Raw genomic sequence first — 23,648 nt, forward strand, 5'->3', positions numbered from 1 at the left:
GCTAATCTAGCCTTTGCCTGAGGCTATCTGGCAAATGGCTCTGCGCAGGGCTTGGGCGGGGCGGGTCCCCGGGGATCTACAGGTCGGGTGGAGCGAGCAGTTATGGCTGCTCTCCGTTCCGTCCCTACGGGCTCTGCCTCTCAGAGTCCCAGCAACCACTGCAAATCTCGGAGAGAAAGCTGCCTTCGAGTTCCGACCGAAGCCAGACAGTCCCACTTCTCCCGTTTGAGTCTGGGTCCCCAGAGACTCGCCCGGAACTGGAGCTCAGAGTCTGAAACTCCCTCCAGATTGAAAACAACAACCGTGCCCTCCGCCGCCAGCCCACTCCGCGCGCGCACTCCGCACCTGAGTATTTCACTTCAGCACTGCGCCTCCTCTGAGTCTGGGTATGATATTCTCTTTCCTCCTAGTTGTAGAATTTCCACTCAGCCAGCCTTCCTGTGGTTCTGGATGATGTCTGTTCTGTCCTTTAGTTATATCTCTGAAGTGGTTGTTCGAGGCAGCAATCTCCGGCGTTAACCTATGCCACCATCTTGGTTTCTCATAATGTTTGGTAAACATTTGTATTGTCCTTCTCGGACAACATGGTGCTGTCCACATTGCTCTTGAGAGTGGAAAGACCAAAACTGTGCGTGGGGAATGGACACCACATTTTACAGAAAACACAGTGTTTCCGAGGGAATCTGGAGGAATGGCAAAGCCCACATCTGTAGTAAGGATGGGAACTTGTTTGCCTGGGGCAACAGAGAAAAAATAAATATCATCAATGGCAGCAGACCTTTGACCTCCCAAAGGCAGTTTGCCTTGAGTTCTTGCCAAAAACCACTGTCCTGCCAACGTGGCCGTCACACACTGCTTCAGAGATGTCACAGCGGGGAAGCCCGCCTACAGCTTGATGATGGAAAATGAGACGTTTAAAATCTTTCATCCAGAAAAAAATGCAAAATTGGTATCCATCCCAGTCAAAAGTTGAAACTATTTCTGCCCAAAATGTTAACAGTGAAGTTCACTTCTTCGAAAACAACAATTTCAACATAATTGCAAATAAATTGCATTTGCAAAAAATGGATTTTGTGCTATTACCTGGACCCTCCAAGGTGGCTGTCATGTTGGGGGTAAGGGTACATCTTCATTTGTTACATCCTATCAGTAGGCTAACCTTGGTGGACCTCGTGCAGCTTTAGCCATAAAGGCTTCTCTAAGGTGGGTGAGGGTGCAGTGCTATGGCCTAGAAAGGCTGCTGCTGAGTAGGCGCAAGCACTGGTGTTGACAAGGTGGGAGCTTCCGGTGCTGGGGGCCAAAGGCCACGCTACATTGAAACAAATGCAGAATGTGCTACAGTGCAGTTACCAGAAGCGGCCTCATTGGTGATGTAGCTTGGAATTCTGGTTGTGCTGAGTTTTGTGCTGTTTGGGGACTTACACCTGCCAAAGCGACAACCTTCAACTTGAAATGGGATCCTGTGTCTGACTTCGGAACTCGTCCTCAGAGTGCAGCCTACTCTAGTCCTCCTGGGCGTAGGTTAGTGTTGCTGGGTGTGGGAATCTGACCAGACAGATGGAAGTTTGGGATGTTAAAAACTACAAATTTATTTCTAAACCCACGGCCTCTGATTCTAGATATTTTACTTGGTGCCCAGGCAGTAAGCATATTTTAACAGTCACTTTTGCTCCCAGGTTATGTGTTAATAATGGGTACAATTTTTGGTACATTATACTGGCTCTGTCTTGCACAAGTGTTATGTGCCATCAAATGCAAAATTATGGCAGGTTTCTTGGCAGTCATTTTCAGATGGAGTGTTACCAGCACAAAAAGGAGCTTACCAAACAGTTCCAAGTGATGTACCCAGGAAAGAACCAAAAGCTGCAACAGCGTGTAGACCCCCAGCTTTAAGAAGTAAACCAATCGCCAATTCCTAACTTGCATGAGGAGGAACCCTTTCAGAATATGAAACCACAACCAGGAAATGATAAGCCTTATCAAAAACAGCCCTTAAAAATCAAAGGAAGCCTGAAGCTAAGAGAGCTGCAAAGCAGGAAGCAAGAAGTGACACGAGTACAGATTTGGCGCCTCTTCCTGCCCGTTTCTGCAGACCTCAGCACACAATACTCCCAGTCACCTTCTGGGGAACCCGAGATAGACCCAAAATCAGGAGCTTAACGAGGAAACAAAGCAATCAATCGACTGAAAGAACAAGTAGAAGCTGGAAAACAGCTAAAAAAAAAATCAGTTGGAGAAAATTCAAAAATAAAAAGCCCTTCTCCGGGAGCTGGAAGATTGGGAATTGGGTGTTTAAAGATCAACAGAAAGCAAGTTAGTTACCAGAAAGCACTGCAAACACATCTGTTACGTGCGTTGCTGTATGTGGAATATCGTCTGCCCAGATTTAATGTTCGTCTCTAATTTTAACCATTTGCCCAAGGTTCTGCTTATGTGTGAAATTATTTCATAATGCTTATTGAATTGATTTTTACATCCTGCATTCTAGATCATGTCAATATATGATTATAAAAACACACGTGAATTGTCTAGCTAAGATTGAAAGAAAAATGTCTTTTTTTGTTAAGTAGGGGATGGTATTTGCCATATAAGTGAATAGAGACATTTTACATCAATAAAAAGCTGTTTCACAATATATATTCTGTTGTTTTGCAATATCTTGCATCACAATAGAAGATTTAAGTCTGAAATCGTTTCTCGAAATGCAGCCGTCAATCAGGACAGCCTGTTCTGGAAACTCCTCATCTTTAAGCTCGCTCGGGTGAGGGGTGTATCTCTCCCAGTATTCTAACCCGCGTTCTCCTGGCTTCCACAAACACTGTGAGCACTCGGTCTCTTGGTCTCTCCGAAGAGCTCTCGTGCAGGGCCAGCCTGTCCAGAGCCAGACCTCACTCCCATGGGTCAACAGAGGTGGTTCAGTCAGCAGCCTCCTGCCCCCCTCACCCCCGGGCATGGGGGCACTCAGGAGGGACATGGGCCTGGTACCCCACGTGACTTAGGAAAAGGAAGGAGGCGCAGGCATCCCGGAAGAAAGGTGCTGAGCATTGCCTGGCTTTTCCTGGCCTCTCTGCATCTTTCTCCCAGCCTTTGCACTGCCTGCTGGGTCCTGGAGAAGCTTTCCAGGAAAGACGACGGCGTTGCTATTTGATTTTAAAGTCCCCAGCGTTTTGTTTCCCGGAAGCTTTGAGGTACATTTGGGGGAGAGCTGCGAGGAAAGGGAAGAAAGATGATGTTTGGAGCAAAGTTGTTGAGCAGAGCTGAGGAAAGATCAGGGTTAGAGCCACAGTCAAGGGGCCAAAGAGCCACATGTGGCTCGCAAGCCACAGTTGGCCGACCACGGGTCCTAGGGCATTTGGTGATGTCTACTATGAGGGTGACCTAAAAGGTTTAAAAGGATAAGCTACCTGCTGGAAAACATTCTTTTTTCTTCTTAAATTATGTCTAACCGTATTTTCACCTAGTAGCATATCTGATACTAGATTAATTAAGTGAACAAGTGAGATTAGGTGAAATACATTTTGTTAGAAGCCATGGGTTTCCTAAAAGAAAAATCAAGGCTTATGAAAAATTCTCAAATGGAAACATTGAGGGACAACTTGCTGTGTCTGACAGGTGCCAGTGTGGCGTGGCCTTCACTAAGCGCAGGCGCGAGCCTGGGAAGGAGTCGGGTGGCCCTGTGAGCACGGCCACACCCTGCACCCTTCCTCCCGGGGTTCAGCACCACAGGCGCCAGACTCCCCATGGAGCAGCCACAGAGCCTGCTCTCAAGAGGCTGGCCTTCTTGTGAGAACAACAGCCATGGTAGCCAAGCACGCTGACTGGGGGCTTCTAGGTCGGTAGCAGCTGTCAGACGGCCAGCACAGACCTTCTCTTCAACCCCCAGTCTTAGCCTGTGGTCCTGCAGGGATGCGGTCCCACACATGCGCATCTCACGGTTCCGAGTGGATTCCAAGACAGCGCTGTGAGACAGCCCCACCCCAGCAGGAGGCTGACCTCATGAATAAAGCGCCTAGGAAATGGTGAAAGCACTGTGTCACCCTGACAATACTTGACATCTCTCCGAGGAGAAAAGACTGGGAAAGTGAGGTGGTAAATCCTTTATACTGCATTCATTTTGCATCTAGATGTGTAGCAATGGCTTAATATTTCCTTCTTCTCTGAGCATTTTCACCTTTTACCAAATAAAAGTCCTGATGAGAAAGGTGAACTGTGCCATGTGACTTAGACTCTTGCCTTTCTTTAAAGAGAGGGGTTAGATTAGTGCAGGTTCCTGCCCCCTATCACCTCTCACATAATAACTCATTCTATTCCTGTTGGCTGTTCTTTCTTCTTTAGTTACTTTTAAACTTTTCTATGATTTCTTTGATTCTCTAGTTTCACCTTTTTTCTCTCCAGACCTCCCCTCTGCCTAATGGAGAAACACCTTGGGGATGAGACCACTGTCCCCAAGCACATCTGCAGACCCCCTCCCAGCCCCCCCTTTCCAGCACCACCGTTTCAGGGCAGACCCAGGGCTCCGGCCGGAGGGTGAGCCCAGCTGCCCTGCAGCCCAGCTCCCCAGGGCGCCCCGTCACCGTTCTCACTTTCAGGCCCCCCAGGATGCTGCGGTGCCCAGTAGCAAGCAAGTGGCCACTGTAACGCGGATGATGTGGTCTTGAGAAAGTCTTAAAGTGTCGCCAGGTCCTGGTGGGGTGGTTTGGTCTGGAGTTGGCTTCAGCCTGTTGCTCCTGGTAGTAGCCCCTAGAACCTCTGTGCTGTCCAGTGGCGTGGCGTGTGCGTGGCGTGTACATGGCATGTGTGTGGCATGGACACTTCCTAGGGAAGGTGAGGACACTGCAGAACAGTGAGCCAACCTTGCCATGGGCAGTGGAGGGCTCTGAAGAAATACTTTCTTTTTATCTCTGAGTTTAAACTACTTTTTGTTGCTGGAAAGTGTAACCTTGAGCAAGTCAACTAACTTGCTATAATTTTTATCTACACAAATATGGTTATCATGAAACTTAAACATGATATATGTAATATGCTTAAAACAGCCCTTGGCCCATAATAAAGTAATAAAGTAGCTGTTATTATGTTTATAACTGGATGTCAGTCCCTTCCTATAAAAGAGGATTTTGTGCTTTTCTAAGATTTCTAGGGTAATTTTGAACACACATAAACATCTTTTTTTTTAATTTTTACTTTTTGATTGATTTTAGAGAGAAAAGAAGGGAGGGAGGGAGAGAATGAAGGAGAGAGAGGGAGGGAGGGAGAGGGAAAGAGAAAGATTGATTTGTTGTTACACTTATTCATGCATTTATTGTTTGATTCTTGTATGTTCCCTGACCAGGGATTAAACCCACAACCTTATCTTTCGGGACAATGCTCTAACCAACTGGTCCAGGGCTACATAAACATCTTTCCATTCTTAAATACTTTTTATATAACCATTTCAATGGCTGTATATTACATTGTGCCAATGTATTATAATTTTTAAAAAATCTTTATTGTTGAAAGTATTACATAGGTCCTCCTTTTCCCCCCATTAACCTCTTCCAGCCCGCTCCGACCCACCCACCCCCCTCAGACCTCACCACCCCACTCTCTGTGTCTGTGAGTTATGCTTGTACACATATGAGTTCATTAGTTGGTCTCTTCCCTGCCTCCACCCTCCCCTGCCTTCCCTCTGAGGTTTGACAGTCTGTTCAATGTTTCTATGTCTCTGGATCTATTTTTGATCATCAGTTTATGTTGTTCATTGAATTCCACTTATGAGTGAGATCATGTGATACTTACCTTTCTCTGACTGGCTTATTTTGCTCAGCATAATACTCTCCAGGTCCATCCATGCTGTTGCAAATGGTAAGAGTTCTTTCTTTTTATTGCCACATGGTGTTCCATTGTGTAGATATACCACAGTTTTCTAATCCACTCATCTGCTGATGAGCACTTAGGCTGTTTGCAAATCTTAGCTATTGTAAATTGCACTGCTGTGAGCATAGGGGTTCATATATTCTTTCTGATGAGTGTTTCGGGTTTCTTAGGATATATTCCTAGAAATGAGATCACTGGGTGAAATGGGAGTTCCAGTTTTAATATTTTGAGGAAACTCCATACTGTTTTTCCACAGTGGCTGCACCACTCTGCATTCCCACCAGCACTGCATGAGGGCTCCTTTTTCTCCACAACCTCACCAGCACTTGTCATTTGTTGATTTGTTGATGGTAGCCATTCTGACAGGTGTGAGATGATATATCATTGCTGTTTTGATTTGCATCTCTCGGATGATTAGTGACTTTGAGCATGTTTTCATATGTCTCTTGGCCATTTGTATGTCCACTTTAGAGAAGTGTCTATTTAGGTCCTTTGCCCATTTTTTAATTGGATTGCTTGTCTTCCTTTTATTAAGTTTCATGAGTTCCCTATATATTTTGGAGATTAATCCCTTATCAGATGTATCATTAGCAAATATGTTCTCCCATGTAGTGGGCTCTCTTGTTATTTTGTTGATGGTTGTTTTGCTGTGCAGAAGCTTTTGATTTTAATGTAGTTCCATTTGTTTATTTTCTCCTTAGTTTCCATTGTCCTAGGAGATGTATTGGTAAACATATTGCTACAAGAGATGTCTGAGATTTTGATGCCTATCGTTTCTTCTAGGATTTTTATGGTTTCACATCTTAGATTTAAGTCTTTTATCCATTTTTAGTTTATTTTTGTGTTTGGTATAAGTTGGTGGTCTAGTTTCATTTTTTTACATATCCTGTCCAATTTTCCCAACACCTTTTATTGAAGAGACTGTCTCTGCTTCAATGTATACTCTTGCCTTCTTTGTCAAATATTAACTGAGCGTAGTTGTGTGGGTCGATTTCTGGGTTCTCTGTTCTGTTCCATTGGTCTATATGCCTGTTCTTATTCCAGTTCCTGGCTGTTTTGAACACAATTGCTTTGTAGTACAACTTGATATCTGGTATTGTGATTCCTCCAACTATGTTCTTATTTCTCAAGATTCCTGCTGCTATTTGGGGTCTTTTTTGGCTCCATATAAATTTTTGGAGTGTTTGTTCTAGATCTGTGAAATATGTCCTTGGTATTTTAATAGTCATTGCATTGATTCTGAGATTGCTTTGAGTAATGTGGACATTTTAATGAGGTTGATTCTACCAATCCATGAACATGGTATAGTCTTTCACTTTATATCTTGAACTATCTCTTTTTTCAACGTCATGCAGTTTTCAGAGTACAGGTCTTTTACCTCCTTGGTTAAGTTTATTCCTAAGTATCTTAATTTTTTTGTTACAGTGGTAAATGGGATAATTTTTTTTATTTCTCTTTCTGAGAGTTCACTGTTGGTGCATAAAAATGCCATGGATTTTGGGGTGCTAATTTTGTATCCTGGTACATTGCCGAATTCTTTATTAAATTTAGTAGTTTTTTTATGAAGTCTTTAGGGTTTTCTATGTACGTTATCATGTCATCTGTGAATAAAAGTATCAGAAAACCTGAATAGGCCGGTAACTACTGATGAAATTGAAGCAGTTATCAAAAAACTCCCAGCAAACAAAAGCCCTGGTCCAGGTGGATTCACAGGGGAGTTTTACCAAATATTCAAAGAAGAACTAACACTTACTCTCCTCAAACTATTTCAAAAAATTCAAGAGGAAGGAAAACTTCCAAAGTCTTTCTATGAGGCCAGCATTACCTTAATTCCAAAACTAGATAATGACACAACAAAGAAAGAGAACTACAGGCCAATGAACATAGACACTAAAATCCTCAACAAAATTTTAGCAAATCGGGTCCAGCAATACATTAAAAAGATCATACACCATGACCAGCTGGGATTTATTCCAGGGATGCAAGGCTGGTACAATATTCGCAAACCAGTAAATGTAATACATCACCTAAACCTATTGCAAGACAAAAATCACATGATCGTATCAATTGATGCAGAAAAAGCATTGGACAAAATCCAATACCCTTTTTGATAAAAACCCTCAGCAAAGTGGGAATAGAGGGATCAGACCTCAACATAATAAAGGCCATATATGACAGTCCTACAGCCAACATCATACTCAATCGGCAAAAGCTAAAACCATTTGCCCTAAGAACAGGAACAAGACAGGGAGGCCCTCTTCTACCACTCTTGTTCAGCACGGCACTGGAAGTCCTAGCCATAGCGATCAGACAAGAAGAAATCAAAGGCCTCCAAACTGGAAAGGAAGATGTATTATAATGTAATGACCAGTCTCTGTCCTGTTCTGGTGCAGTCTGTTTGAAGGTCTGTATGTCTCTGTGTGCCGCTCTTTTCCATCTGAATCGCCACTTATCCTGCATGGCGGGCCCTTGGCATTCGGGGTGGTGTCTGCTAAGCAGATCTGTGTGTGGCCAGCTCCTGGACCAGGTGGTTCGGGGTGATGCTTAGTGATGCACACCTTTGACAGATCTCTTCTTTTTCCAGGACAGCGGGGCTCTTCAGTTTGATTGACACTCTGTGGCCTCCAGTGGTGCCTCTAAAAGCACCGGGCCACGGCCAGGCCTGTGAAGAGGTAAGCTCAGCGTCTGAGGGGGTCCCCCCGGCCGCCACCTGCTCCGTGCCAGGTGCTGCGCCAAGCGCTGCCTCCACAGCCCACAGCCCCGAGAAGCCAGGGCCAGTGAGCATGAGCCAGGACAGAGAGTCAGACCCACTCGCATCCTTGCAAAGCCCAAGCTCTGGTTGCTTTCCTTCTGCGCTTCAGTATATTCTTCTTGAGGTTAGTTTGATGGTGTTTTTAAACCACAGTTGTTAGGGTCATCCCATTAGAGCCAGCCGTGAGGGTCTTAGCCTCATACTAAACAAGACACAGAGCACCACCCGCTTCCAGTCACCAGTAGAACCAACACTCAGTTACCAATTAGAGCAGAAACTCATAAAACCCAATAAATAAAATCCATGGGTATTCATACAGCCGACAAGTTACCAGGAATTTCCATTTTCCTGCCTCATCATATTATTTACGGTAGTTGCTCACAGGTAGAAAAATTGACTGATTAAAATGTGTCCCCTTTTGTGTACCTTAAGCATTCTCCACCGGGCTGGTCAGCATTGCTTTGGGCTATAGTTCCCAATGCTGAAAACTGGGGTGGTCTTGTTTGTGTGGTAGCTGACTTCTTAGCAAAGTGCTAAGAATACAACTCTGGACTGTGCTGGACCAGCAAAATTGCTGTCAAGAATTCCCATTTCCAATTTAAAAAAAAAAAAAAAAAAAAAGCCGTGATACATTTACACAATGGAATACTACTCAGCTATAAAAAGTAAGGAAATCTTACCCTTTGCAACAGCATGGATGGACCTGGAGAGCATTATGCTAAGTGAAATAAGCCAGTCAGAGAATGACAATACTGTATGATTTCACTCATGTGTGGAATCTAATGAACAAAGTAAACTAACAAAATAGGAACAGACTGACAGCTGTCAGGGGAGGGGGGTGTGGGGATGGTGAAAAAGGAGAAGGGATTAAGAAAACAAACTCATAGACACAGACAACAGTATGGTGATTGACAGAGGGAAGGCGGGTAGCGGAGGTAAAGAGGGTTTTGGGGGGATAAATGGTGATGGAAGGAAACTTGGGGTGGTGAACACACATCACAATATACACATGATGTATTATAGAATTGTGTACCTAAAACCTATATAATTTGGTCTGCCATTATCGCCCCAATACATTCAGTTTAAAAAATACTCATTTCCAGATTATTTGAGAGAATATTCTCAATTGTGTTTTAAATATACTTTGAAGAATAAATTTCTAAAATGAAATCTGAATCAGTAATAAATTCAAAAGTACAAATTTTTATAATTGGTCCCAGAGATAAACAACATAATCTATTTATTATATAGATATTTCTTATCAGCCTTTCAGAGACAGTATTCACCTGTGAATAAAAATGTATAAAGACTACATTTCATATTTGAGTCTTCAACGATGCATTCACGTTCTACTTCTGCCCTGTTTCAAACAGGCAAACACTCCTCTGCCTCCTCGCTTCTGTTATGTCCTCACTGCTCACCCCACACTGGGACAGATTGATATCATTGAAGACCCTGTCTCTAAGCTTTACCAGCCCCCAGCTCCTTGCTCCCTACGAGAAATTCTCCAGGTAATGTCTTCATTTCTAACAAGGCCTTCAGTTACTTTGTTTTTTAATTTGTGTGCTTTGTGTGATGTTACAAATCTTTTTCAATGCCTTTTCAGACTGGTGATCTTGGTACCCGTTGCAGTTTCTATGCCAGAGTGATTTATCAAAGACCATTGGTAATCTCTGTCTCTCTCTCTTTTTCCCCTCATAACGTGTTGTAACGCTTAAGGTGTTATATAGTTTATTAAAGGATCATTCATCCCCCTTAGAAATTAATGGAGCATCAAGATAGAAAAGCATTTTTGGAATTGAGTTACGCATGCTTGGTGCTGAAGAGGTCAGACGCCACTCCTTGAGTAGGTGTGGAGTGCCGGCTACTGTGCTAAGTACTGAGGCATAAAACTCGGGTAACTCTGCCGGGTGACCGTAGTTCCTCTCTGACACATGGGCAGGTTGTAGAAAAGAAAGAGAAGCTGAAACTTCAGTCTTGGAGTGAAAGTAGGAATCTCAGGATTGAGCTCAGCCGCTTCTCGGAACTAAGTCTTCAGTGTCTGCGAGCTGGACAGTTGCGGGAGCCTTGCAGGCCCACAGCCGTGGGCAGTTCTCGGGGGGCGGGGGGGGGGGGCCTAGAGGGGCTCGTTGTCCGCTTCGCAAGTCAGCTAAGAGGAGACAAGTACAGAGATGCTTTTGGCACGTTCAACCTGTGATGTACGTTTCACAGGAAACCTCTGCTAGGCCGTGACTTAGAGGAACATGCATCTCAGTCCCCTGAATATTATTTCCACCATAAATTGATAATTAATCTACCCAGGACTCATTTTTTTTTATTTGTTTAAAATATATTTTATTGATTTTCTACAGAGAGGAAGGGAGAGGGATAGAGAGTCAGAAACATCGATGAGAGAGAAACGTCGATCAGCTGCCTCCTGCACACTCCCCACTGGGGATGTGCCCACAACCAAGGTACATGCCCTTGACTGGAATCAAACCTGGGACCCTTCAGTCCGCAGGCCAATGCTCTATCCACTGAGCCAAACCAGTTAGGGCAGTATTCTTTTTTTAATTTTTGGTATTATAGATGTCCACCATTCTACCTTTTTTGCCCCCCTCTATTTAATCCCTACCCCACCCAGGCCTTCCCCACATTGTTATCTGTGTCCATGGGCTATGCATAAATATTGTTTAACTAATCCTATCACCTTCTATTATCCCTTCCCCTCTCCCCTCTGTTACAAGTTTCCATGCCTCTGGTTCAATTTTGTTCATCAGTTTATTGTGTTCATTAGAGTCCACATACAAATGAGGTCATGTGATATTTGTCTTTCTCTGATTGGCTTATTTCGCTTATCATAATAATCTCCACATCCTCCATGCTTATCTTTTATGACCTTGATATTTTTGAAGAATAGAGGCCAGTTACCTAATTGAATGTCCCTCCATTTCTATTTTCCTTTTGTTATCTCATGAATATATTCAGATTATGCATTTTGGACTGGAATACAACATAAAAATATTGTGTTCATGTCAGGAGGCACACAGTAGATTTGTCCCAGCACTGTGATATTTTATCAGTTGATTAAGATGTTATTTTCCAGGTTTCTCCACTATAAAGTTAACTAATAAATATTTCATAGTAATTGGTTAGTAACTCTCTAACAAATATTTTGTAGGCGGGCACAGTGAGACCATGTAAATATCCACCATCCACGCCAGCGGGTTCCCCGGCCCAGCCCCACAGAGCACCAGGGTCCTCCCCGCCAAACCCTTGACCCCATTTGCATCTAGTGAGTCCCAAACTTTGATCAAGAGGAAAGGACAGAATGCCACTAGCATAAAATTGAAAGGGTATTAGAACTTTTGCAGATAAAAAAGAAAAAAGTATAATGAAAGAAGAAAGAAAAAAAGAGAAAAACAAAAACAAACATTTGATACCTGCTTTATACCAAAATCTGAGAGCAAATAAGATGTAGTTCTGTCATTCTCAGTTTGGGCTTCTGTAATAAATACCATAGAGTTTGTGGCTTAAACAGCAAACATGTATCTCTCAAAGTTCTGGAGTATGGAAGCCTGAGATCTAAGTGCCCGATGGTCGGGCTCTGGGTGAGGGCTCTCCTCTGGGTTCACAAAAGGACGACTCCTGTGTCTTCACAGTGTCGAGAGCAGAGAGGCAGCCAGCTCTCTCCTGTCTTGTAAGGGCACTCATCCCATTATGAGGACTCCACTCTTTTTTTTTTTTTTTTGATATATTTTATTGATTTTTTTACAGAGAGGAAGGGAGAGGGATAGAGAGTTAGAAACATCCATGAGAGAAAAACATCGATCAGCTGCCTCCTGCACACCCCCTACTGGGGATGTGCCCGCAACCAAGGTACATGCCCTTGACCGGAATCGAACCTGGGACCCTTGAGTCCGCAGGCTGACTCTCTATCCACTGAGCCAAACCGATTAGGGCGAGGACTCCACTCTTATGACCTAACTACCTCACAAAGGCACCACCTTCCATCCTTCCATGACCATTACATGGGCGGGTAGGACTTCCACATATTAATTTGGTGGCAGGGGTTATAATCTAGCAGGACAGGAGAATGTGTATGTGCTAAATGTAAGACAGTGTGGTAATTAGCATCATAGATGTATAAACATGGGATCAAGAGGCAGAGCACAACGAGCTCTTCCTGAGCACGTCAGAGGACACGGAGAGCGGTGCCGGGAGAGGGCAGATGGGATCAGAGCGAAGGAGCCCTTTACAGGTGCACGGTTGGGGCTCACAGGGCACAGCCATGTCAATGGGACTCACAGAGCATAGCCATGTCAATGGGGCTCACAGGGCACAGCCATGTCAATGGGGCTCACAGGGCACAGCCATGTCAATGGGACTCACAGAGCATAGCCATGTCAATGGGACTCACAGAGCATAGCCATGTCAATGGGGCTCATAGGGCACAGCCATGTCAATGGGGCTCACAGGGCACAGCCATGTCAATGGGGCTCATAGGGCACAGCCATGTCAATGGGACTCACAGAGCATAGCCATGTCAATGGGGCTCACAGGGCACAGCCATGTCAATGGGACTCACAGGGCATAGCCATGTCAATGGGACTCACAGAGCACAGCCATGTCAATGGGGCTCACAGGGCACAGCCATGTCAATGGGACTCATAGAGCATAGCCATGTCAATGGGGCTCACAGGGCACAGCCATGTCAATAGACCAGAACATGACAAGTCCTGTATGTTTTTAAATATGTTGAAGTGATGTTAATGTAAACATGTAATAATGTTCATATAAATGATGTTCATGTCAAGAACAGTCATCTAACATTGCTTTAAAAATTACTTTGATGTCAGAGTAGCTATCAAGTTCTTAGTCTTGACTGTGTCTCGTAGCTAAGCAGTTTGCTTCTGGAGCAAAGGGAGATCTGGCTGACGGTGACTGACGTCACCCTGCAAGCGCAGGATGAAAGCCCCTCTGGCTTCCCCAGAACCCTGCCGGTCTGTGTGACCTCCTCGTGTGTGCTGGGCCAGGAGGTCCTGGAAGAACTCGCCAAGGCTGCCCCCCACAGCTTCTTCTTCAGAGACGCTCTCCGAGACCAGGGTAAGCTTTCTTCCTGACGGCTGTGAGCCAGTGGTGCTGTGCAGATTCCAGACCTTGGCTTTGGGCTTCCAGGTCCTGCTCAGACACTGCGGGGCCACCACTAAGCCCTCCGCAGACAAGGCGTGTGGAGTGCAGAGGCCCCTGGTGCCGCCCAGGTTCTCACTGACCATGCCGTGGCCACCTGGACAGAACCAGAACCCCTTGCAGTACGGGCAAACGGTGTCAGAGCTGCCAGTGGTCACTCTAGGACTGTCTGTTGGTGGCAAGCTTACAGGTGCAAGAGCCACTTAAGCCATTGCCTGGGACAACATTTTTTAAAACAAATGAAAAGCTACAAATTGTAAACATCTACACTTTGTCGAGGAATCAAAGTAGGAGCCTACCTCAACAATATATACATATATATATACTTTCTTTTTTTAAAAAAATGTATTTTATTGATTTTTTTACAGAGAGGAAGGGAGAAGGATAGAGCGTTAGAAACATCAATGAGAGAAAAGCATCCATCAGCTGCCTCCTGCACACCTCCTACTGGGGATGTGCCTGCAACAAAGGTACATGCCCTTGACCGGAATCGAACCTGGCACCTTTCAGTCCGCAGGCTGACGCTCTATCTACTGAGCCAAACCGGTTAGGGCCATATATATTTTCTTGAGGAATAATCTTAATACCATAAAATTCACCTTTTGAGTTGAAAATGAATGTGGCATTTGTGTGTTTTTTCAGCTTGGCACGCTGGCGGCTTGGGGCTTCCTTTCTGCACAGTGCGCGTGTCACTGGACACAGTGAATGGACCCCGCAGTGGTCCCCCCCGTCCCACACAGCTCATAGGGATCTAGCAAAGGACACCGCCCTTCCTGGCAGAACTCCCTCTTCCCTCAGTGCTTCCGTCTGAAATGTCTCTCTCGACAGGTCGGCTTGTTTGTGGTGAGCGCACTGTCCTCTCGCTGCCAGAGCCCGTGTTGGATGTGGCCTCGGGCACTCGCTCCTGTGAGCTGCCGGGCCCTGTGAGACTCGATGGCCTGGATTCCGTCACTCAGGTCAACTGCATCTGCAGCGTCCAAGGTGGGCAGTCGATCTTATTGGAAACGGTATTTCTATTTTCTTGAATATCACACTTGTCAGCAAGTAGTTGTTGAGTCCCTGACATGTTCCAGACGTTGGATACACAGGAGCAACATCAGAAGGGGTTCTCGCTTCTCGGTGTGTAGTCTGTGTAGGAGGACATGTCAGACATGCACACCGCCAGACCCCGCGCCTCAGCATCCCCGGGCCGGGGTGCTCCGCGCCACCTCCCCTGGTCAGGGCGGAGCTCATGAGGTGAAGCGGGAAGGTCGGGAAGAATAGCTGGTGGGGAGAAAGCAGGCTTACAGAGGCTGCTGGAAGGATAGAGCAGGTAAGCCCCGGAGCCTGGAAGGAGGCCGAAGGCACCTGCATAGAGGGAGTGACCTGAGAGAAAGTAAGAGGGCCGGCTTGTGCAGGCCAGCGGGCTCGCTGCCAGGGCCTCCCAGAGAGACAGCCTGGTCCAGCTCCCATCTCTGCAGAGGGGAGTGGACGGGCTGGGCCTGGGGTAGCCGCCAGCAGGAGGGCGAGCACCGTCTAAAGGGTGAGTGAATCTCGGAGTGGATTTCGTTAAGAAGGATTGGACGGCCGGGTAATGAATTTGGTACAGAGGGAGCAAGGCGGATGCGGAGGAGAGTAACGTGTGTGATGACCCCTAAGATTCTGGCTTAGGTGACCAACCGGCAACGGTAGTGCTCTTCAGTGAAGTGGAACGTGGATTCTAGGTTTCTTGCCTTCCATATGAACTTTAAAATCAGTTTGTTGATATCTACAAAATAACTTGCTGGGATTTTAAGTGGGATGGTCTTGAATCTGAGCATGGAATATCTACCTATTAATTTTAGACCTCTAAGTTCTTTTATGATAGTTCTGTAGTTTTTCTCATCTGGATCATGTAGATATTTTGTTATGGTTTTACCCAAGTATCTTCTTTATTTTAGCATTAATGTAAATGGTGGTGTGTTTTTTATTTCAAATTCCATTTGTTCATTGCTAATATATAGGAAAGCAATTTACTTTTGTATTTTAACCTTGTATCCTACAATCGTACTAAAATTATTTTGTAGTTTTAGTTTTTTGTTGTTGATTCTTTGGGATAGTTAACATAGAAAACTATATCACCAGGACACAAGGACAGTTTATTCTTCCTTTCCAATCTTTATACCTTTTATTTCCTTTTTTCAATTTTTTATCTTACTGTATTAGCTAGTACTTCCAGTACTGTTTTTAATATAAGTAGTGGTAGGGGACTTTCTTGCTCTCTTCCTAATCTTAAATAGACAGTATCTACTTTCTCACCAGTAACTATGATGTGAGCTGTAAGGATTTTGTAAATTTGTTTGCTTCTTGTTTTATCAGTTAAACATGGTATCTCTTTATTCCTTGCTTTGTAGGAAGTGAATATTAGCTCTCTGGCCCTGCTTTTACTGCTGTCTTTGAACCACCACCATACAGCTGTTTCTGTATATTGTTGCATGATAATTTATTCCATAATTAAGCCTTGCACACTTGGTCTACAGATTGATTCTCAAAGATGAAAATCAGTAAATGGTATTTTTATTATGATGATGATATATTTTTTGACAAATGGTATGAATGGAAACATACCAGTGTTATATAATAAATTGAATGTACCGAAAGTAACCATAGAAGATGATCTTGTAAATTCTTATCTGTACAGTTCACTCCACTCCACTCTTCACTCCTCTCCTCTACTCTTCACTCCTCTTCTCTTCACTCTACTCCTCTCCTCTTCACTCTACTCCTCTCCTCTCCTCTTCACTCCACTCCACTCCACCTCACTTCACTTGGGTCACCAGGCCTTCTCATCACTCCCCAAACACCAACTCCCAGCATATGCAGGCACTTCCTTCTAGTTTATTGTCTGGGGTGAAAAAGCTCTGCATCATTGATTTTCTCTTCTTTGTATTGCTCACCACTTCTGTATACATTCATTGCTGGTTCGTGTATAATGCTCTTACTTGCCATGGTCGCAATGGATGCAGCAAGCCCACTCTGTGTCTCCTTGGAAAGTGGTGGCAAAGTCTTGGCCTTGGCCTCCAACTAGAAGAAAAATGTCTGAGCCCCAACTTCTTTCTGTCAGGAAGGTGGGAGTAGTGTGGCAGAGAGTTCCAAGTATCTGAAGAAAATTTTAAACCAGGCTGACAGTGCCAGGAAAACCCGACTGTCCAGAGCACGTAGCTGTTGTGTGCCCCAAAAGGAAAGAAGGGTTGCAGCACTTCCAATAGGACCTTTTTAAAGGACCTTTAAAAAAAGATGTTTTAATAAATATGTGATACGCCTTTCCCAAACCTAATTATAAGAGAGTTCTGTAAACAAGATAAGGACAGTGAAGGCTTTTAATAGCAAATTGCAGTTAAGTGATGAGTGTGGCGTCACACTTATCAAACTCTAACAAAAATTGTTTTTTTTTCTGATGCTCGCTTAAGTGAATGTTCTAGATACTAACAGGTTACTACATTTCCCAGGATGTATAGATCCCAAATGAAATACGTTTCCTCAACTCTTGTCCTAACTGGATGGAAGTAACTTAATTCCATATTAATGTAAATGCTATTAACACCCAAAGGTATCCTAGGATCACAAGGAACTGTGATTGGTAGCAGTCTCCTTTTTATTAATCCATTTAGCAGACACCAACTACTGCTGTGAGCCAGGCTCTCTGCTGGGCACAGGGCCTGGGGACCGAGCCATTCCCTTTGCCTTACACCTTTGCCTGTTGCGAATTAGTCAACACTCCTTTCTGGCTATGTTATAAGCTCTTATTGACTATGATTCCTATCCCTTTAACTTGATAGTCATTAGATTTGCAAGGATAATGAAATTAGCAGGGCAGGCTTTTCAAAATCAAGATGTTATTTTCATTTTTAGAAAGTCATTCAAGTATGTATCACATCAATGTATTTTAATAAATCAAACCTACTTAGTTCTCATAAATCTGTTTTGTCCTCTACAGATAAATTTTTTTCTAATGCTTGTTTTAGTGGGAATGCGATACTTCCCCACCACAGAGGGTGGGAAGGATGACTGGAAATGCAGGTCCCGTCTTACTGTATTCAAACGTCTCATTTCACTTTCTACAGGATGGTCTGTGACTTAACAGAATATCTGCAATGCTTCACACTCCAGGAAAATTGGACCATCTCAATCTCTGTCTAAAATTTCTTACTGGCTTCTCACCCTTCCACAGTCAAGTGTAAAAGCCCCAGCAAGCCCGGCCAGCGTGGCTCAGTGATTGAGTGTCGACCTATGAACTAGGATGTCCCGGTTCAATTCTTGGTCCCCAGTGGGGGGCATGCATGAGGCAGCCAATCGATGATTCTCCCTCATCATTGATGTTTCTATCTCTCTCTCTCCCTCTCTTTTTCTTTCTGATATTAGTAAAAATATATTTTAAAAAAATAAAATCCTCAGCAAGACCCTGAGTAATCATAGTCTGTTAACTCTACAGCCACTTTACCTGCCTTTCCTTTATGCCTGTTTGGCCTCAAGCCTCACCCCAGGAAGCAGTGTGGCCTGCGACCCACCCCCAACCTGCATTCCTATCTCAGTTCCCTTCTTTTATGAAGCCTTCCCTGACCCTCAAGCCCGCCTAATGGGCCTCTCTTCTGCACCTCTGAAGGGTCTGTTCCATTTCTTTTTTTTTTAATATATTTTATTGATTTTTTTTTTTACAGAAAGGAAGGGAGAGGGATAGAGAGTTAGAAACATCGATGAGAGAGAAACATCAATCAGCTGCCTCCTGCACACTCCCTACTGAGGATGTGCCCGCAACCAAGGTACATGCCCTTGACCGGAATCGAAACTGGGACCCTTGAGTCCACAGGCTGATGCTCTACCCACTGAGCCAAACCAGTTAGGGCCATTTCTTAATTTAGCATTTATTTTATGGTAGTGTTAGGTGTACCGCAAAATTAAGCAGGAGGTACAGAGATTCCCTTATTCTCCCTGCGCCTCCCGCCTCACACACACACACACATACACACACACACAGTCTCTGCCACTGTCAGCATCCCCATCAGCATGGTACATGTGCTACAGTTGGACACATCCTAGTCGCCCAAAGGCCATAGTTTATGTTAAGGTCACTGTTGGTATTGTCCTTTATTTGGGCTTAGGCAACTGTATGACATGTGTCCATCATTACAGTATGCCGGGGCATAGCTTCACTGGTGTAAAAATCCTCTCCACTCCACCTGTTCATTTCTCCCGCCCCAGTGACACGTGGCAGCCACTGGTCCTCTTACTGGTTGTATCGTTTTGCTTTTTCCAGAATGTCTATGTGTAGTTGGAATCATTGGCTTTTTAAAACTGGCTTCTTTAACCAAGCATTATGTACTTACGTTTTCTCCATGTCTTTGCATGGCTTCATCGCTTATTTTTAGCATGAATAATATTCCGTTGTCTGGATGGGCCACAGTTTGTCTATCCATTCACCTCCTGAAGGACAGCATCGTTGCTTCTCAGTTTTGCCAGTTGTGACCAAAACTGCTGCAAACATCTGTATTCAGGTGCTTGCGTGGACTGAGCTTTCAGCTCCTTTGGGTAAATACCAAGGAGTCTGATTGCGGGATTGTGTGATAAGGGTGTGTTTAGTTTTATAAGAAACCACCAAACTATCTTCCACAGTCGCTGCACCGTTTCGCATTCCCCCAGCGGTGAGAGAGGGTTCCTGTTGTTCCCTGTCCTCACCGGCCTCTGGTGGTGTCGCGTTCTGGACTTGGGCCATTCTAATAGGGGTGCAGTTTGGCATTCAATTGTTTTAATTGCATTTCTCTGATAGTATATTAGAAATCTTTTCATATGCTTATTTGTCATCAGTATATCTCCTTTGGTGAGATGTCTGTTAAGGTCTTTGACCCATTTTTTAATTAGGTGTTTGTGTTCTTACTCTTGAGTTTTAAAAGTTTATTTTATACTAGAGGCCCGGTGCATGAAATTCCTGCACTGGGGGGGAGGGGGGATCTCAGCCCGGCCTGTGCCCTCTCACAGTCCGGGAGCCCCACGATGGATCACCCCTGCAGAGGGAGGCCCCACACACCGGCCACAGCATTGCCGCAGGGTAGCCTGGGCCTCCCTCTTTGGGGTGATCGTGGAGCCCCCCAAATTTATCAGCATGCCAGCCAGTGACCTGCGCCTCCCTCTGTGGGGCAATCATGGGGTGATGGCCGAGCCCCCGACCAATCACATCACATCACACCCGCCTTGGCTGGCCTGGCGCCAGTGGGTGTCATAGCGTGGTCCCAGACAGTCACTCTGCTGTTTGATTGTTCAGTCGATTTGCATATTATGCTTTTATTATTATAGATTGTGGATATTAGTCTTTTATCAGATATGTCCTTTGCAAACATTTTCTCCCATATTTCGTGGTATTTTTACTCATTATTTGTTTATCTGGATTGCAGCATTCATCTTTATGTTTTTAGTGCTACACATGTATCCCACACTAAAGAACATTGTATACATGTTTGTTGAAAAAAATAAATCACAAATGTGGGAGTAAAAATAAATAGGAAACCAGAGAAATCACTGAATAAGAGACACTAACAAACCCATAGAATATTTATCTTTCCTTATCAAAGAAGTGGAAACCAAGATAAGGAATTCTGTTGTGCTGTTCAGGAGGCAAACACTTAAAGTGGTTTCCACACTCAGTGCCATGAGACCGCGCTCTGCGAGGGGAGGGGACGGGGTCAGAGACCTTGTGGGAAGCACCTTCTAGAGGCGTTTCTATCGCTGCTGCTCACAGTAGCTCTGCTTCTCGGAATCCATGCTAGGGAAGGGGTCTCGGCACAGAAAGGGCCTCAGCGGGAAGACACCCACTGCTTAACCGCCAAAGGAATTCGGAGCCCCAGCTGTCCAGTTTGGAGAGTGGTTGGGGGAACTATGACACATCACCCAGATGGGGTATCAGTAAGACAGATAAAACAATTCTCAATAGTTACTTAGCCGCCTAAAAGGAGGATGGGACATGGCACTGATGATGTGCTTGTAATGACTCCAACACGTGTGCGTCTGGAGAAAGACTAGAGAGATCGGGCACAAATGAAAACACTTGGTTAGGTAGTAATGTGGGCAGGTTTTAAAACTCACCTTTTACTGTTAGAATGCTGTCCGATACACGGACATTATAAAAATCTCAGGGACATTTATATACACTCACAAGTGAGAGAAAAATCTGAGGCCCTTGGTTACCCTCTGCGTCCTGAGGAGCACGGAGAGGCTGGAGGGCAGACCCTGAGCTGGCCCTGCTCTCCCTCGGCCTAGGCACGGTGGTCGCTGTGGACGAGAGCACGGCCTTCTCCTGGCCTGTGTGTGACCGGTGTGGCAGCCAGAGATTGGAACAGAGCCCAGAAGACAGGTAAGGGGCAGCGACTGGCCTGAAAGACCCCGGGGGCGGCAGCCCAGTCCCAGGACCCCTCCTGCCTCCCTGCCCGGGGCAGCTCCCTCCCAGGGCCCAGGCCGGGCAGGAGCTCCGCAGCAAAGCCCGTCTGCGCTGCAAGGCAGAGGCTGCGGACACGGTCTTCTCCTCCATGGGGGTTTTCTCCATGTTCCTGCAGCTCGTTATCTTGTAAAAGAGAAGCCAGGTCTGTCCGCAGTTGGTTTGTTGTCAGGGGAAAAGCGAAAGCCAGGGTTCACGTGAATAAAGAAGACTAACCTGGTGACTGGCACCTTGTCCTCCGTGGGGCACGGGCTTCCCAGAGACCAGGGGGCAGGTGCCCGCAGGGGCCCAGCACCCGCTCCACCGCCCTCAGGAGGGTCTTTCTCCAGTCAGTTCTCTGGCCTCCCACGTGGACTTGTCACATGACAGATAGAAAGGGGCTCCTTACTTTCCTGCTTCGTAAGAAGCCCAGGGCAGATGTCTCCTTGGCACCTCCTGGCTGGATGGCATCATGTGTGAACGAGTGGTTGCTGGATCGTGCCTAAGAGACGAGCAGAGTGGGAACCACAGGTGGACTTGGCAGCAGGAAGGCGTGTAGATGCTGACGACTGAAAGCAGGCTTCCCGTCCAGCGGAGAGGAGGCCTGCCTTCCTCTCGCCGGGCACAGGGCTTCCCTTTGCTGGCGGGATGTTTGCTGTCCTCATGCTCAGCTGGATTGGCTGGATGAGGCGTCCTGCTGAGGGCCCTGCCGGGTTCATGCCCACACGCATCAGCCAGAGGGGGAAGCTGACCTTTGTCCCTCAGCGCAGGCCGAGCCCGGCTGCTGCGGCCTATTTCAGGAACTTGGTTTTGGAAAGTAAATCCCCTGCTATCTCAGCACTCGTTCGTGTCCAGGAAAATGTCTGTCCACTGCTAGACGCTCATCCGCTTGTGTTCTGGCCCCGTCTTCCCTGTGTGCTTCCCAGCGACAGAGGCGCCTTTTCCTGTGCGGACTGCTCCCGCGTGGTCACCTCTCCTGGCCTCCGACGGCACCTCCAGGTCTTCCTGGCCTGCCCCGCGCGGCCCCAGTGCACAGTGAGGGTCAAGGTAGGAGCGTGCGCCCTCCGTCCCTCGCGGAGCTGCTCTGGCTCCCGGCCTGGGGCAGACTCGCACCCATCGCTCTTTCCCTGGGAAAGGGCGAAGGACTCACCCTCAGGAACACAGTCTTTCCATGTCTGTGGCCTGACAAGCCACGTTTGAGATCAGAGCTACTAAGAGGAGGCGGTGGTTCCTGTCTAACATGTTCGTCTCCAGGCGTGAGTGTCAGCACCAGCGCTCTCGCCGCCTGGCGCCCTAACCCAGCCGTGTGACTGTCGTTGCAGCTGATGCAGAGCAGTATCTCCTCGCTCCTGAGGTTCGCCGCCGGTGAGGACGGGGTAAGTGCCCGGATGTGTGTTCTGTGCTCGAAGCCCCCAGCTAGCAGATCTCCCCCCGATACAGACCCCGTGCCATGTGCTTCCCGCTCCGGCGGCCCGCAGCACGCCTGCACGTGCTGAATGCGAGACTGCACGCGGCCTGGCCCTCCGACGGCTCTCATCACCGGCAGATGCCCTGTCTGCTAACATGTCTTTCCTTTCTGGGATCGGGGTTATTCCTGCTCAGCCTTACAGTAGAGTCGTGAATCTGACCCCCAGGCCTGGGATGAGAGTAGAACAGGATTGAGATTTCAAGTCCCGCTGCCGTGGTTTCACATTAAGAGAACAGGATTGACTGAGATACACGCCTTTGTGTCCCGTTTGAGTATTTGGTAACGAGCATTAGTTCTGAGAGTCAGTACAGTGTGACAGCAAAGTGCTGCTCCTCCGAGAAAACCACCACCTGAACATACCTTGGGGCCAAGAGTTCTCTTCTGAGAGCGGCCTCACACAAGGCGGCTGTTCTGGAGGCGCCGCCTCTGGCCGCAGCCATGGACAAGCACCGCAGTGGCCAGGGAGTTGCTGAGCCCAGAGGAGGGCACCGGGCTGACCACTGAGTGGTGCCAGGCACAGGCCCCTGGCCGGGGCCGGGGTCCACATCGAGGGGCAGACGGCCAGCTCAGGAGGTTATGGGGCCAGGAGACTGATAGTACAGAACTTCCTGACGGGCTCTCCCGGCCCAACTCCAGCTCTGATTCCAGCAGAATCAGGCTGATTCGGTCCATCCCGTGGAGGCTGCCCTCGGCCCGCCACCTGGTGCCCACCCTCCTGCCCTCGCGGGGCGGGCAGCACCAGGAGGCGGAGCAGTGTCACGTTCTCGCATCTAAACTCAGTTTGGATTACGTTGGAATGTGGATCAGTCCCGAACAGAACCCTAAAGAATCACTGGTCTGACTACAGTTCCCGCGCGGATTTCAGGGTAGAGTCGCCTGTGGAGCTATACAAGGGTTTCTGGCTCCCTCCCCAGCATAAGCCCACCAGCCTGGGCCTGTCTCTTTAAAACAACTCAATGGCACCCCTTCATTCCCCCCTTACCCCT

The 23,648-nt window shown here is 46.5% G+C and overlaps 1 protein-coding gene and 1 pseudogene across 8 annotated transcripts in view; both read left to right on the top strand.

The window, feature by feature from the left end:
- Positions 1-23,648, top strand: part of SPIDR (scaffold protein involved in DNA repair) — a 285,105-nt gene that overhangs the window by 256,996 nt on the left and 4,461 nt on the right. For 5 of the 8 annotated variants that reach the window (XM_059672698.1, XM_059672699.1, XM_059672700.1 and 2 more), the window contains 8 exons: positions 8,438-8,525; positions 9,979-10,116; positions 10,212-10,271; positions 13,483-13,690; positions 14,603-14,755; positions 21,041-21,134; positions 22,121-22,241; positions 22,517-22,570. In XM_059672698.1, coding sequence (XP_059528681.1) covers positions 8,438-8,525; positions 9,979-10,116; positions 10,212-10,271; positions 13,483-13,690; positions 14,603-14,755; positions 21,041-21,134; positions 22,121-22,241; positions 22,517-22,570 — 916 coding nt within the window. Of the gene's footprint in view, positions 1-8,437; positions 8,526-9,978; positions 10,117-10,211; positions 10,272-13,482; positions 13,691-14,416; positions 14,576-14,602; positions 14,756-17,856; positions 18,367-21,040; positions 21,135-21,619; positions 22,242-22,516; positions 22,571-23,648 lie in introns of those variants that run through there. The other 3 variants (XR_009449640.1, XM_059672701.1, XM_059672702.1) reach the window with 3 other exon arrangements.
- LOC132219935 (eukaryotic translation initiation factor 2A-like) lies at positions 551-2,369 on the top strand (annotated as a pseudogene).

This window comes from Myotis daubentonii, chromosome 17 (genome assembly GCF_963259705.1).
Source record: "Myotis daubentonii chromosome 17, mMyoDau2.1, whole genome shotgun sequence".
In the NCBI taxonomy this organism is placed as follows: domain Eukaryota; kingdom Metazoa; phylum Chordata; class Mammalia; order Chiroptera; family Vespertilionidae; genus Myotis; species Myotis daubentonii.